The sequence below is a fragment of the Protopterus annectens genome, chromosome 10.part0, assembly GCF_019279795.1.
Source record: "Protopterus annectens isolate FY-2018-M chromosome 10.part0, PAN1.0, whole genome shotgun sequence".
Lineage (NCBI taxonomy): Eukaryota > Metazoa > Chordata > Ceratodontiformes > Protopteridae > Protopterus > Protopterus annectens.
Window position 1 is genome coordinate 195480717 of NC_056744.1, and position 17135 is coordinate 195497851.

Below are 17135 nucleotides of genomic sequence, written 5' to 3' on the forward strand. Positions count from 1 at the left end.
ATTGAGGGGTTTGAATGGGCCAGTTTAAGGGGAACAGAGGTCATCAGTAATTTATACATGATTGGCTTTCCCCACGCAATTTTCTTTTTCTTTTCTTTTTTTTTTAACTGCCTTCCCTGCTAAGCACTGCAGCATGGTGCGCAAACCCGCACTGCAAGTATAAACAATGTTCAGCAGTTTACGCACACCCCAATGGATGGGCATGCTCAGCACAGCAGCATGCCATGCAAACATGTTCAAAACAGCTAAAACACACGCTCCAAAGCTAAACAACACTTAGCATCACTGGACACACACCCCTGCTCAGCTCCGTGGCACGCCATGCAAACGGGCACCAATAAGCTCTAATATGCTTAAAGAGATAGTAACACACACCCTTTTGATGTCAGCTAGCTCTCTTGTGGACACCAACATGGTTCTGGGGCTACACAGATTTTATCTGTAGGCACGGAAACCCATTTTTGCTATTCAGTAACCCCAGCTCATCTGCATACAGATCTGTGCAGACAACCAGGATACTACACTATTCCAGGGCCTTCCACGGCCTGCCTTTTAGCAACCATATAAATCTACCATTGTACATGCTCCATGCAAGGCCCTATAATGCATTATTGTCACATATTTATTGTTTTTCATGTTTACACTTTTAAATATTTTAGTTTTGCATAACGACATGTTTGTGCACTGCTGTGTGCCATGCAAACTAATATGGGTATTAAAAAAAATATTTTAAATTATTTCCCATTACATTTTTGACACACAGGGCATAGTTTTACACATATCTGTGTCTGCTATGCTATTTCTGACCTTATGTCTGGGCTTTTACAGCCCCTGTTCACTTTTTAATTTCTTGTACACAGAAATTTTCCATGTACACTTTGGACACCAACACAGAGTCTTCAGGACTGCCTATTTGTTTGCTGGATCACTCCAGCACCCCATCTCCATACAATTCACCTGCTTATGAGGTAATTTGCATGCCACGGACACTTCCATGCTTGCACACTCATGCATGCCCCTCAGCTCCGTTTATTGGATCACACTGCTGCTTACTTCCGTGTAAGCTCAATGCCTCTATGCCTACATGAAAAATTAATCTGTGTAGGCTTTATTGAATTTCCCCTTACATCTTGTTTGAAAAAGAAAATAGGTTTGACTGCCTGCTTTCTGCATTATTAATTTTATTTCTTGTTGAAACTATGGTGAACACAGTATGGAAATCATAAGAAAAGAAAGGATTGACACATGAACAGAGCTCTAGTAAAATCTTTTTTTTTTTTTGCAAATTAGTGCCACATTCTTACAAATAAAACAGAAAACATTTTACCCCACAATATAAATTGTATTACATGTTTTTGCTGTGGTACCTAGTCTTAATACTACAGTTTCATAAGCCTGACTGTACTAAATATTATTCATGACTAAATAATCTATGAACTGTTGAGCAGGTGGTAGCAGTTTTTCCTTTGAATGAAACAAATAATCAGAATATTCTGGAATTCTTAATTTTGATCATTATGCCAAACCATAATACAGTATACCTCTCTCTCTCTCTCTCTCTCTCTCTCTCTTATAGATAGATAGATATAAATATCTGTATTATTGTGAGTGAAATCAGTTGTTAAACAGATTTTTTTTTGCTTCTAGCACAGTGGTTTTACACAGCAACACACACACACACACACACACACACACACACACACACACACACACACACACACACACACACACACTCACACATGCACACAACTCTTCCTTGAGAATGTGAGGAGTTTTTATTCCTGGTAACATGAATTACAAATACCTGAGACCAGGCAGGAGGTATAGTGGGGTGGTTATTTTAGTACTGATTAAGTTTCCATCAGGATTATTATTAGTGGATTATTCCCTGAAAAGTATGTAATTGGAAGTTGTTGGATAAATAGACAGGAATATAGTAAAGATTATAGACTGTTACAAAAGTCTCACTATTACTATATAAGGCCATCTGGAACATTCTAGGCCAACTGGAACATATAGAATGTCTAGAGGAGATGCACTGACTATGATATCCTGATTATATGAGGAGACTTTAATTTTTACAAATTGGAAATATTGTATTCTATTACTGCAGAAGAAGAAAATAATTATGTGATTTTTTTGTTATTGAAAATATCAAGCTGACTTTTATACTAGACAGAAAAACATAATGTGTTAGTTAATAATAAATATCCTAACAAAGGTAATTAATATTGAACAACCAAATCCCCTGGAAGAATTTGACCATAATGTGATCCATTTCTCTGTACTGGTTGACTGAGCAATACTACTACATTCTTATTTTTGATAGATCAAAACTGCACTGTGAGTAATTCATAGTAAAAGTCAATTTATGTGGGAATCCAATAGAAAATAAAGGAAATGTTGCACTATTGTGGGATACGATTGAAGATACTTGCGTGTTTCATGTGAATAATTGTAGTAAGTTGATTGTAAGTAAAAATTAAAAACTTACTCCCCAGTGATAGCTAGAACACCACATAAGACATCAGAAGCAAAATAAGGAAATTTAGTGCCTTATGGCAATAAAATATGCCATCTGGAAAAAAGGCATATATCTCAGTCAGTAGAAACAACTGAAACTATCATTAAGATCTGCTAAGAGTAGGTATGAAAGTAAAGTTATAGAGTCAGGAGACAGTAACAATATTTTTGTCAGCTGTGTTGGGACAGTGACTCACAAAGGGAAGGTAATATATGAAGGGACAGAGTAAGAAAAATATTTAATATCTTGCTGGTATTTGTAAACAGGTTGACTATAACATTTGGGAGTCATCTGTTGAAATTATGGACTTTGTCTTTTAGTATCAGAGTTGTGGTTTTCGATTCTGACTTTCCAAATGCCTTTGACAGTATTCCCAATTTTGTTATCATTAGTTCCATGTAACAAATATCACTTAACCTTATGTCATCTGATGGGTGGAAAACTGGCTGAGTGACAGTTATGAGAGATTTATGATCAATAAATGTTGCCCAGTATAGGACATAGTTCATACTAAAATCCAACATGAGTCTGTTTTACGTCTGCTTCTGCTTAGTGTGGTCTTTTCACTCTTTCCAATATCTAATTCTTACTGGTTTGCAAAATATGTGGACGATATTATGAGTTACAGATTATCACTGACAAATGTGTTGGCTTTTGAAAGCCATTCCCTAAGACTGGTACATGCATTGGAACTGTAAATCTTAATGTAGTAAATGAATATAAAGATCAAGGAATTACAATAAGTAAAAATCTAAAATTCAAATCCGAAGTATGGATAACCAACACAAACAATTTGAGTAATGGAACTTAACTTTTAAAAACTTTAACTCCTATGATCTTACCTTTCTAATAAAACTATTTTTAGCATTTATCAAACAAGTCATTGAGCATAACTGACTGTTCCGTATTTTATAGTAAGTGTGACATGCTGACCTTGTAGTGTACAAAAAGGAAGTATGCTAAAAGAATTCCTTCCATTTGAAATTTCCCATATAATACCAGACCTGAGCATGTTGATTTATGTTCTCTTTGCAATAGGCACTTAAGAAGAAAACTGTACCTGGCTTTCAAGAAAGTAGTGGATGAGGAATTTTGAGTGATGATGAATGCAGATCTTCTGCAATCTACTTCATGATCTAGGGGTGGGGTGTAGGGTCTATATTATATCACTGAATGCTTAAAAAAGCGAACGATGAACAATCGTACCTATGTAAGCGAAAGCTTACAACAATCTCGAAAGCTCAGAACAGTGATGTTTTTCCAAGGGAAAAAAAAATCGTTGTTCCAAAAAAAAAAAAAAAAAAAAAAGAAAACAAAATTGAAATAATACATAAAGTGGGGGGCTTTGCCCCCCCACATTCCCAATGTGGGGGCTGTGCCACACACCCCCTACTTAAATATACTAACTCTGAGATTGCGCTACAGTGCCGAAAACAGCAAAGTAATGGAAGCAGCCAAGTGAATTCTTTCCCTGGGAAAGAATTCGCTTAAAAGCCGCTTTGCTATTTTGCATTTTCACTCTTTTAAGTTTGACCAAGACGCATTCAATACTATGCATCTTCAGTCTTCTGATAGGAGCCCAGGGAGTAGACCTTTAAAATCAATAAGTACAGGACTACACTGTAATCTAAATTATTTTCTCACTATGTGTTTTGCCTGTGGAATAGGTTGCCTTTATACATCTGCAAAAGTGTGTCATTAGCCATCTTTAAAAGTTTTTAAATGTATGTTTTGGTCAGAAAACACTTTTTACTGAACCCAGAATCTATGTTTTAATAGGTCTTTAGGTCCTTAAACAGTTCACCCAAACTATGATCAATAAACAATGACTCACAAATAGAGTAAGACAAGCAGGAGAAGTGGAGTTAGCAATTACTATATCTAAACTCAAAACAGTTATTTAGGGAAATTTGCACATGAAGCAGTCCCCTGCATTGGCAGTCCCTTAAGCCAAAGCAGCTCTTTTCTAAAACAGAAGCTCCTCTGAGCTTCCACTCTACCTATTTAAACAGTTTTCACATTTCTCATGTACTTAAACAATGACATCTGTTTGAATTAATGCATGACAATTTCATTACTGAATAATTCTGTCATTTGTCAATGCTGGTACTTCACATCCACAATGCCAACCAAGCTCCCATTACAGCTTAAATCTGGGTCTGTCACCCCCTCTCCTCACACTGCCTTAGCTACTTTTCTGCTGAAAATGGATAGAACAGCCTTACAGAAAAGAAAACGTGCCATGTATTGTAGAACCCTACCTGTTGCAGAAATTATCCTCAAGGATGTTAACATTTTAGCAGGAATAATGGTACAGAAAGCACTGAAAAATATGTTTGATACTCTAATGTCACTGAGATATTCAACAACTGGTGGAACAAGGTAAAGAGTCTGGCAACTTCAAACTCACTGTAATCTCAGGTATTACATCTACAGACATTTTGTTTTATTTTTTAATTTAATTTAATTGTGTTTGTTGATTGAGTAGAAGATGTCTCGATACTGGCAGGTACTTGTTAAGCTTAGCGTAGGAAATAAGTGTACACTTCTGTGAGAATCATTACTGTGGGGTGGAGGTGGTGGTGGTAGTGATGCTGGTGGTGTTAGTGTTGGTGGTGGTGGTGGCAATCTTGTTGTTTTTGCTATTGGTGGTGGTGGTGGTGATGGTGGTGCTGGTAGTGTTGTTGCTGGTGTTGGTAGTGTTGGTGGCAGTTAATAAATGATGCAAACTACATTTAAAAATGGGTTTCTGCAGGGATCTCTCATGATGTGTAGAAATGCAGCACCATATCAGAGTGCTCCCTTATTTATCTGTGTCATTTTTCTGTGTAAGCATGTTGATGTATGCACACATTTGCTTTCTGCCTGTCATGAAGCTAATGACACACTTGTGTATAACTGTGATTTGTTTCTGTTGTTCTGGCATTTTATCTTACATTTATTTTCATGTGTTGATAGTTTTTAACTAGGCTAATGAGCACTAGCACCTTTATAAGCCTAGATGTGCAACCCAACTGTATTTTGTTCTTGAATACCTATGAGGAGGTGGAGCATGTTCATAAGGAGGCAGCTAAGGGACTTATATGTGTGTGTGTGTGTATGGGGGGGGGGGTAAGTTGGAGAAGCATTTTACTTACTGATAGCCTCTGTCCATCAGAGACATAGGAGCCAGACTGGGAGTGAATTTGCAATTTCCCATCCAATCAGGATATCATTTGAATAGGGTCAGGGATGGAATCTGCTTTACATGGAGGGGTGAGCATAGTCCAAAACACAGGGATCCTTTGATTCACATATCTGTACCTCAAGCATATTCTATTTATGTCACAAGTGAAGTTCAAATCTTTGGATCTAGTAAACACTTATTTTGTTTGTTTTGCAGATGTGCAAAAGATCCATCAGGGCTAAATCTGAGGATGCCTTATAATCCAGCCATAGATCACCTCTCAGGAGCCTGTAAGATACTGAGTACAGAGACAGGGCAATTAGGTGGTCAGTGTAGGACAGGGTATTCATGCACTGGATTCTCCTGGTGCGGAACAACTGTTGCAAGTGTCTGGTTAGGTAAATGCCAAAGGGGGCATTGTACTCAAGGATGGATCTGATAAGGGCTGAGTAGAGTAGAAGTATAACTTCCTTCGACCAGGATGCCATACCCTTCACTATAAGTTGGACAGCATAGAAAGATGTTGTTGAAGGTAAGATTACTGTCTACATATGTTCCCAGATTCCTGACTACTGGGTTGACTCTTAGGGCTGTTTTATCAATGAAGTAATTAACTTCAGTGGAAAATTTCCCAAAGGGAATTTTAATGCATTTCTTGGCATTACGTTTTAAACCATAGTTTGGCACCAGTCATCTGTGTGTATTAGACCCTCCAGCAAGATGTTTCTGCCATGGGTGGAATCTACAATAGCTCCCAGTTTGCAGTCATCTGTGAACTTGATGAGCCAAAGGCCTTTGACATTAGTCTTGACTTCCAAGAAGTAGACTTCAAACAGGACTGGGCCCAGCATGGAGCCCTGAAGTACTCAGCTGGTGACTGTGTCATGATGGAGATGGCCTCAGCAATCATGACTTCTTAGGTCGTGTCAGTGAGCAGGCCAACAATACAGTGAGTTTTGTTTAGGGTTTTATGCTTAGTTTGGATAGTTTGTCAACAATGCCTGAGGTGTTATAGTGAATGCCTTAACCAGGTCAAGATATACAGTAAGCAATGTTTTACACTCAGCTATTTCCTTGGTGATCTTCTCAAAGAAATCAACAACCAGGTTAAGTAGAAACAACTTTCCCTTAACAAAGCCAAACTGGGATGAGTCCAGTGTCTGCAGTCTACCAATGCCCATGTTGTCATTTCCAAGATAATTCATTCTATAGCTTTGCATATTTAGACTTGTCAAACTAATGGGTAGTTCCCAGGGTCGATTGATGGCCATCCCTTATGAAAAGGGATGACCATCATACCTCTCAACCTCTTAGAACAAGAAATCTGGGCAAAGCCTTAAATACTGAGGTGGACAAGGGCCAAAAAAAAAGGGTTGGATTTCAAATATTGCTCTTATAAACTTAGAAAGTTACTAGAATAACATATGCTGTGTTAGAATGCATTTTCTGGGGGATATAAAGTTGAAACTCAAATGTATGTCATTAATTATTATTTAGTGAATTCAATTCTCAGTGACTTGTCAGAAAAACACAATTTTACAAGGAATGGACCAAAAATATGAGGCCAAAATCTGGACATTCTGTGAAAATCTGGACAGTTGAGAGGTATGATGACCATTATGGTCCTCCATTCATTTTATACAGAACTGGTTTTCAGGCTGTTGTTGAAGAGTGCCTCAAGTGGTTCTGATAGATTATGTTTTATACTATTCAGAAGATAGTCATGGATATAGTCAGGGTAAATGAGGTAGTGTTTTTGGCCTTAGAGAGCACACCAGAATCTGATCTCTTCTAATAGTTGATGGAGTATGCTAGTAGGGATTTCACAGGTGGTAGTCAGGAGAGTGGAGGATGAAATTTGAGCTGAATTTATCAGCCAGTAGAATTGCTATGTCTTAGTGATGGTGGTGCTGCTAACCACGAGTTCAGCGTATTGTTGTGTGTTACCTTTAAGGTTTTGGACATAACTGAAGAAGGCCTTGTGACTGTCCTTAACCTGAGAGGCTATCCTGACCTCATAGTTTCCTTTTTAGATTTAATTATTTCTGTTAATGTCTTGTTTAGCTCAATCAGAGAGTTATTTTCTTTATAGTAGTTGGTCTTTCTGATTGCAGCCATGACTTTTTTTCTCTTGTTATATACTCTGTTGAAATGAGGATTCCACCAGTGAGGTTTGCTTTTTATGTTTGTTTTGGGCTTACTTCCGGTTGGTGTGGCAGCCTCTCTTCAGCCATTTATATGTTTTGCAGGGTTTCTGTAAATAATTTTATATAGATAGTTGCTGTCTTGGGGCTAGGAGAAGCTTTTAATTTTGATAAATTGTTGCTTAATAGGATGTTGTTTGCCTTAGAATAGTTCCTAACTATTACAGATTTAGTTGGGTTTTCTAAGTTGATGTTTATTTCAAAAGGGACAGCTTTGTGATCCAACCTCACTAGTGAGGACATGACACAGAGGGGGTGCAATGCTCTCCCTTGTTGGTGAGTACTAGATCCAGTATATTTGATCCTCTGGTTTGAGCATGCACTATCCGTTTCAGGGTATTTATATTAATAAAGTCCAGAAGACTTTGCGCCTGTGAGTTTGAGGCAATGTATGTTTCCCAGTCTATGGAAGGATAGTTAAAGTCACCCATAAATAGGGTATTTGGTTGGATAGTCTAGGTAAGAGTTTGAGACTCTTGGGGCATAGATGGTGACCTACAGTTAGGTAGGATATGGTAAGGGACCTTATCTAAAGTGACCTGCATGTGGATGAACTCCACAGCATCGTCCTGTTTGACCAAACCAGATGTATATCTGTTGCTAATGTAGATGGATACACCATCAGCTTTAGTCCCAGTTTGCACTGTTGTTGGTCTAAATATGTGAAAGGCACTGTAGCCTTGCACGTCTGGAGTACTTTCTATTGCACAGATATCTACATTCTCGATAGTGAGGAAGGCTTGTAGGGTGTGGACTTTTTTGTTTAGGCTCCTAGCATTGATCAGTAACACTTTAAGGTTGCTTTGAGTCTTTTGTTTTATGTTAGTAGGGATTTTTTGACATTCCCTATAAAAGGCGCTAAGGGAGTGGGAAAGGTTTTATCCAAAATCCAAAGGCCTCTGGAAGACAAGTGCAGACCATTCTTGGCAAAGCAACATGGGCTGCTAACCATGTCCTTCCATGCTGACAGACATTTGTTTCCCCTGGAGTGACACTAGAAAGTTAGCCAATTATTAAAATCAATCATTTTCTGTACTTACTGTGGCATCATTCTTGGTGAAGATAGAATGCTGCTCAATGCAAGACTCATATTTGTTTTTGACACATATTCAGAGGTATCTATGTCACTTTTCATATAGTCCAGTAAGGTATGTCTCAGGTCATTTATACCCACATTGATTATGATAGAATCATATTGATACAGGAGGTGCAGTGACTTGCATGGAAGTGTGACAAAGACAAAATTAATGAAACTGCATAAAACTGAAAATTTACAAACCCAAATCTCACATGAATGAAGCTAAGCTACTTACTGTGTAAAATATTGCAATCTCAAAGTTGGAATATTTAATTTGCATGGGGTGTAGTGGGAGGAACCCCTCACATGGGGGATGCAGGGGGGGCTTGCCCTCCTGCAAAATCAAATGTAGAAATATATTTGAAATCTTCATGTGTTTTTATAAGTCTGTTTAACTTGCAAGTTACTCAGGCAATGGTCACTTGTGGTTAGATTGGCATGCCAGATATGTTTTTAATAAAATGTTTATGTAGTGTTTCTTTAAGTTAGTATAGAATTGTGGGAAGTGCCTGTTGTGCGATGTTGTGATTCCAGTTTAGGGTGAGTTATTTTATTATGTAAGTATACCAGACTTTTTTACTTTGTTTTTTTCTAAGTCGACAGCTGAATGTATTGGTTGAAGATGTCTGGGAAGCAGGGTTTTTTTATTGTGGATTCATGTTTGTACATTTTTGGTTTTTTGTACTTTTGTTAACTTTGTTTCAGTAATTTTGGATTCGTTCATATGAGGTAGACCCATATAAATGCGCATATATATATATATATATATATATATATATATATATATATATATAGATATAGATATATTGATAGATAGATAGATATAGAAAGACTGATGTGTATATATATATATATATATCTATATATCTATATATATATATATATATATATAGAGAGAGAGAGAGAGAGAGAGAGACAGAGAGAAATAGATAGCCATATGATGGAAAAATAGGCAGCTTATACAGAAAGAAGTTGATTGAAAATAAGCAGGTAGTAGGGAGATGCCCTGCTTCACCATTCGTCATGCACACTCCTGTATGTTTCCTTTTGTTTGTCCCTCTACATGCAGCCTTCTCCTTCATCTTACTTTCCATGCATACCTTTCCTCCTGTGTTATACATCTGACAGATATCTAACCATGTGGACCCCCCCATACCACTGCAGTTGCAAATAATATGTGGTCATATAGCTTTGCATGGTGTTCGTTCCACTATTGAAGGGAGTGCTAACATATAGAGACTAGTTACTACATGTAATATCTGATTCTTTTAGAAGTATTCATCTGTAAGTTCATATTTTTCAGTTCTTACATGATCCATATAATGTGCTCTGTGGTCACTGTATGGATTATTTCTTATATGTCACTAAACAGAGTTCATTGTATGAATGTCTGCACATGCGTACTTTCACTGTACAAATACTACTAGATGCATAGTTGCTGCTCTGATCATTTTTGTATCCTGGGAAAAGGCATGTTGTATCTTGGTCGACATATTTAATCAGTCCATGTGCGGCCATACCAGTCCATGCCATACAATGCCATACCATGCAGTACCTTCTAGCTGCATCAGGCATGTTTAGAAGAGCAGAGCATTTCGATGAATCCATCTCCTGTCTATAGAATGGCTATTTATATATAAAAATATTATGCCAAGCTTGTGTCTTAAGGTATCATTGATTTCTAGTATAATTTATGAATTATTCATTTGTAAAAGAGAGTACTTACTAGAATTGTTTGATATTTTCCCTTCAGAGCATGGGACACAGTCAAAACAGCATATAGGCTGTCCCTTGCGAGTCGATTTCCTATATCCTGGAACACAGCTTTCACTGCACACAGCATGAGGGACCTTGAAATAAAAAAAAAAGGTTAGCAAGATAATATAAGCCCCTCTAATATATGCTTGATGACTAAAAAGATGGTGAGTAGTCACATGGTTTGTAGTCCTTAGGAATTCATGATTCTTGTACCTATTATAAACATCACTTTAGCACTGAAAGTCATGTAATACTCTCCCCTCAAAAAAATGAAATATTACTTCCCACTGATGCCCACGTAGTTTATTAAGAAAGATGCATATTTTCTTATTTCAATATCACTTTTAGTGGTGGCTGAGACATCAGTAGCACTGCAGAATGATGCAACTTTTGCCATTATATCCTCTACCAGGGCAGATAAATTACCAGCCAGTGGTATACCAGCAGGCAACATACACATAAGTAAGTTTACCAAACAAGATATCCTGTGTGATCCAAATTATACAAAACAATCTTTATTTACCTTGGCAAATAATATGTTGTATTTCATTAAACGGGCCTGAAATGGAACATATGCTCACCTTACAGTTTATTAATCTGATCATTCACTAAACCTGCAAGGTACAATGCCTCTTTTGAGAGCATCTGGGCCTTATCTAATGTGCTATAGTGCCAGTATAACATTTATGGTCTTTTACTGCATCTCAGTTTATGTCTCAGCACAGAAGTGAGAAACGCCAACCATGATTTTAAGAAGTAACTTCAGGAATAATTTGTAAGATGAAAGGCATATATCTTAACCACTTAAGGTCCAAAATCAGGGACAGATTTTTAAATGTTTCTGCTACAAACCTAACAAAGTTATTTGAATAACAGGTTTAGCATTAGCATGCATTTTTTGAAGGATATGAAATTCAAAACTCAAATGTATCTCAATAGCAACTTCAAGTCATAATGATTTGCCAGAAAACCTAAATGACCAAAATATGAGACACAGATGTATACTGTCTGTGACTTTTTGGGCAGCTGAGAGGTTTGATAGAGTGACAAAGTGTGATGTTAGAAAAGCATTTAGAAATGTGGGTGAGTAACTAGTGTACCATCAGACAGTTCATCATTCTTTGGTTCAATGTGCTGAAAGCATACAAAACTGTATTTCATTAAATTAAAAATACAATCGGGCATCTAAACACCACAATGCTTTCAAGATTTGTAAATCTGTAAGAATGTACAGTCAGAAAAAAGCCAACTAAAAAACTTCCATTATAATCAGCTGCACTAACCTTTGTAGCACCATCATTCCACAAAATTAATTTTGTGTCAATTTGGATCTGCTCATCACTGGGGGCCCATGAATTGAAGATTCCCACTTTTACTGTCCGACTTGTACCATTTGGGAAAAATTGAAAGTTTTGAATAACATATTGTGTTGGCATGTCACCATGAATGTCAAAATATAATTCTTGGCCTGCTGTGCTCATAAAATGGACTGTCTTGATAGAGCTGAGAAGCTGTGGGAATATAACATGAGTGTAAATACTTGATTAGATTGCCCAAAACTGATATTACCTTTTAAAATTAAACAACAGATACTTTTAACAATTAAGACTTCTTTATTGTTGTTATCAGTGTTTCTTTAGATTGTAGATTTTCTTACATGTATCACAAAGTAAAACATTGTGTGGGTGATCTTATTCACCCACATCATTGCCCATTGGCAACCATATGACATCACGTAGTTGTTATTTGAGTCATGTACTGCAATCCTCCTCAAAGTGCCATCTAAACTGAAATATTCTAAAGGTGTCAGGATGGGTGTTAAGTCAAAGGATTGTAGATACTTCCATATTTTGTCATTCACCAAAACTAAACTACAAAGACTGTGATTGTCTCCTGGGGATAATGAAACTGTTATGACAACAAAAAATGGTGTGTGTGTGTGTGTGTGTGTGTGTGTGTGTGTGTGTGTGTGTGTGTGTGTGTGTGTGTGTAATAGCAGTTTGTTATATGTGCTCATAAGAGCAAGGAGTACATAAGATAAAGTGTGGTTATTTAAAAGGACACTCACAGAATAGGAGTTGGTTGAATTGCTATACCTTTAGTATAGTGCAAGCTGTCCTTCCTCTCACAGAATCAACTGTATCCAAAATGTTAAGATAGCCGAATGACTCTTTATTATAGCACCCACCTATGTGCCAGTTGCTCTGCCTCCTTTCCACCTTATCATACATAAAGATTTCTGTTTAGACATCAAGCTTACATACACTTTCTACATATAACTTGTAATTATAAGTTCGACTCTTCTTGTTCTTTCTATTTCTGTAATATGTATTCCAGCCTTTCATCATGGCAGTGACCCCTCCTCTCCTCCTGATCCTGTGTGCATCTCGAAAGCAGGGATGAAGACAGGTCATGTATTTACAGCAGAAAATTTCTGTTTAGCAACATAACTTTCATTATTGTTTGTTGTGATCCACAATGTTCTCATTGACTTTCTTTCATAATTTTACATCAGCCTGGAAACCTTTTGTATCAGGGTTTCAACCAGAAAACTAATTCATTCTACATCTTCTCATATCCCAGATCCCATGTACACTACTGCTAAAACACATTGCAAGATACATGAAGGCTGAAATTTGGAAACGTCAAATCTGATGAAATAATCACAAGTGAAAACTGTTTATCAATCTTCACATGACAAGTTAATGCACATTCTTTTATCATTATTGCAGACAGCTATGGGGTGCTAGGTAAACATTCATGACAGCTCTGATCATCCATGAAAAGTGTTACAACAAAACTGAGATTGATGGTTATGTCAAGGTGTTCGATGGTAAATAAATAAACTGAAGTGATATAGCAACTTACAGATGCCTTGGTACTCTGAACTTTTTTTTTGTGGACTGGTTTTGCTGATTTTTGTTAACAAAAGGTCTGTTCTTCTATTTCTTTGTTTACTTAAATGTTATACTGCTGTGATTATACTTACTTGTAACTTGTTGGGGATCCTTGCTGGAGGGACACGACCCAGTAGTATTTCTGAGATTAACTACCAAGTAATTAAACAATGCCTCATGGTGACTGCATCATGGAGAATCCCTTAATGTGATTCAAAAAAAGGGTCTTGACTCCTCTTTGCGAGTCACGATACAGCTAATCTCTGTATATATTGAAAATAGTTGGGGTACATTGGTACTGAGATTTGTTACTAATTTTTTCCTTGAATATGTACCTTATTGTTATGTTTTTTATCTCAGCTTAGGTTTACTACTACATGCATTTTTGGTATATGTTGTTAAGGAGTGTAAGGTTTCTCTCATTTCTCATTTGGGGCCCACCATGCAATGGCATTGCCTTAAGTTGGAGGGTGAGGTGTGATGGTGTTCTTTTTTGGTATTTCATGACATATGGCAGCTTCTTAAATTGGAAATTAAATGGGATTATTAACCAGGTAAGGAGAGCTTTTATAATGACCTACATAAAAAATATGGGGGAGGGATTATTACAATGTTGCAAGAAATGTAGTTGACACTTCAGGGACATCAGAAGTACTTAGGAGGGAGATATCAGGGTATTTTTTCTTCACATCCTCAGCATAAGAGGAGAGGTGCATTTAGTATGATGCACAAATGTATTCCCTTTGCCATTCTTATACAGTGTGTAGATCCTGAGGGCAGGATTGTACGATCCGGGGGAGAAGGGTATTAAGTAGCAGCCAAAGTACACTAGTGTCACACTTCATCTCATCAGGAACACCTGACCCTGAGATAATGGAGTTACTGAGAGAATGTACTTATGAGAAGGAGGTTGGAATGCTATGTTTTCCACCCAAGAGATTCCTTCTGAACTTAAGTTGAACCATGACTGTCTACTGGGAAGACAAATTACATGTTATCTGCAGATTATGGGTATGTTTGACTTGCATGGGGCTCTTAGTCTTCCAGCCTAGAGATTTACATAACATTTCCCAAATATGGATATTATTCAAGAACAGATAAATGGTAGTATTAACAAAAACACAGTTATTGTTTTTAGGTACTTGTCTGTACTCCAGTTCATCTTTCTAATCACGTAGCCATTAGAGAGGGATTTTGGCTTAATTAAAAGACTGCAGAAGCATCTTAAAAATTCAATATATTTTTTTCTTCTGAAGATTCATTTCAAGTTTTGGTCTCATTTTTTTTCTGGATGTGCTGTACTGTAGTGGAATATATAACTTTCTCTACTGGAGCAGTGAGATCCATTTAAGGTGTAATATAGGTCTACACTCAGAACCTGTGCTCATCACAAACAAGGTGAGGTTCCTAATAGATTGAAAAACATCCAAGGTGATCTGTTGATTCAGCAGGAAAACTTTATTTGAGATAGAGGAAAAGAAAATAGGCAACAGGTACAAGAGCTGAAAAGGAAAATTGGTTCACATTTGGATTATAAGTGTCTGGATATTACTCAATAAATGCTAAAGTTGTTTATTCTCCCTTTCAGGCTATATCCAGAGCAAAATGTAATGGATATTTTGGATACCAGGCTTTAAAGAAAGTAAAGAAGCCCACTTACAGTTTTAAATGGTTTACCCGCACACAGGGTATGATATGAGATTTTTTTGTCTTCCATCAGATTTGGGTTTAGGTCTCCCAGAAACAGATTGTCATACCAGTGTGAACAAATTTCAAAACTGGCTTGGCCTTATTGCAGTATGACTATTCCCCACTGTGGAAAGAGATAACAATTTCCAAAATAGGTGAGGTGGAAAGGTTCTAACAAACTCTTCTAATGAAGGGTAATATGATGTGTAATTTTAATTTATTCATTTTTCAGGGGTGTGACTGCTTCCTTAAAATTGGTAAATTAGCTCACGGGAACATCCTTTCGGGGGTTTGATTTGGTCCTCACTTGGATGGACTATAAATATGATACCTTTCCAGCAATGTAAATTAAAACAGTGGGTAAAGTTGTATTTTTTTGGGGGCGGGCCCAAATGGTGACTAATGAGAGAACTATGAGTTGGGGTAGTTACAACAGTTTGGCACAGAGGGTAAACTTATTACAACCATTTTATCAAATGTTTGGTGATACTCCTATGGGACATAACCTAGGACAAACTTCCACCAAATATTCATCAAGTGATTAATTCTGATAAATAGAACAGAAATTGGTAATATAAAGAAAATAATAGGTTCAATGTACCATATTTTGGTTGGAGTTTTCTACAGTTGCACAGAGATAAAAAGCTCAGTGAGCGAGAGACCTCAGGGTGATCTTAAGTAAGGATTATTGGACATCTGTTAAAAATTCCTAAATATGTGACCAAAATTCAGAAGTACAGGTTTTTCAGCTGGCACTGCCTTTTTAAAGTTTTTAACATCTCTGTTCTACTGGTCAGAATGTTTTCTACTGTCTCCTTTCTGTGCTGGAGAGTTAGGGATTAGAAGTAGGGAACTGGTATCACATCTTTTGGGAGTGCCCCTGTTTTGCTACCTTTAAAACGAAAATTCAGTCACCCCATGAGTTAAAACTTGGATGCTAGGTGAATATGACCCTTGCAACCTTTCTTATTGATTACTTTCATGATGATTAATATGAATGTATAGAGTTAATGGTTTCTGAATCTTATTTGTTAACTTGCTGAAAAGTGTTATCACTAAGAAGAGGAAATAAAGTATATCCCCTTGGATCCAGGATTTAAAGTTACTGTTGCTAAAGTGATTATTTTACTTGACTGTGCATTTCCAGTTTGGTGAAATGCAGTTTCAAAAAGTTATTTTCTACATTTTATGACTTGCTTAAAAAAAAATTGATCAGATATTATGATCCTGGTGTCAGGTGATTAAGGAATGGTTTTCAGCAGGAATTCATGAGGACTCCCTAAAGTCTGATATGGAACATATAAGTGCAGAACCACAATAACCCAATATACTGATACCAGTAATGGTATGAGCCCAAATGGAGTCCAAGAGATACTGCCCTGAGAACATATGCATAGGACCCTGCACTAAATGAACTTCTGAAATGGAGGAAGGCAGGTGTGTAAGCAAACAACAAAAAAAGTTATAAGTTAACTTTGACAAAGAAGTAACAAATGTGTACATCAGCAGGAGCACTGATGCTGCAGATAATTCCCCTAATAAAACATTTATTCTGAGTTGAGGGTGCAGCTGAATTACTGAACATTAACATTGCAACTACATAACTCTGTAGTGGGGTGATTTAACATTCATTTCATACTATTCAATGCACTAATGATACCTACAATAATATTGAAGTATTGTTAAATTTCTGCATGGTTAGATATAAATATTTGCCTTGTTTAGTGTAACATTTAAATGTTTTTGTAAACTGTCTCCCACTCATAACCAAAATTGGAAGAATTAGAGCCTACAGATGCTGGCATGCACATAACTATGA

At 36.9% G+C, this 17135-nt stretch overlaps 1 protein-coding gene across 1 annotated transcript in view; it reads right to left on the minus strand.

Moving 5' to 3' along the window:
• Positions 1 to 17135, minus strand: part of LOC122814117 (extracellular calcium-sensing receptor-like) — an 87190-nt gene that overhangs the window by 37996 nt on the left and 32059 nt on the right. Inside the window, exons 3-4 of the mRNA XM_044086733.1 lie at positions 12014 to 12241; positions 10699 to 10822 (exon numbers count right to left, since the gene is read on the minus strand). Coding sequence (XP_043942668.1) covers positions 10699 to 10822; positions 12014 to 12241 — 352 coding nt within the window. The remainder of the gene's footprint in view (positions 1 to 10698; positions 10823 to 12013; positions 12242 to 17135) is intronic.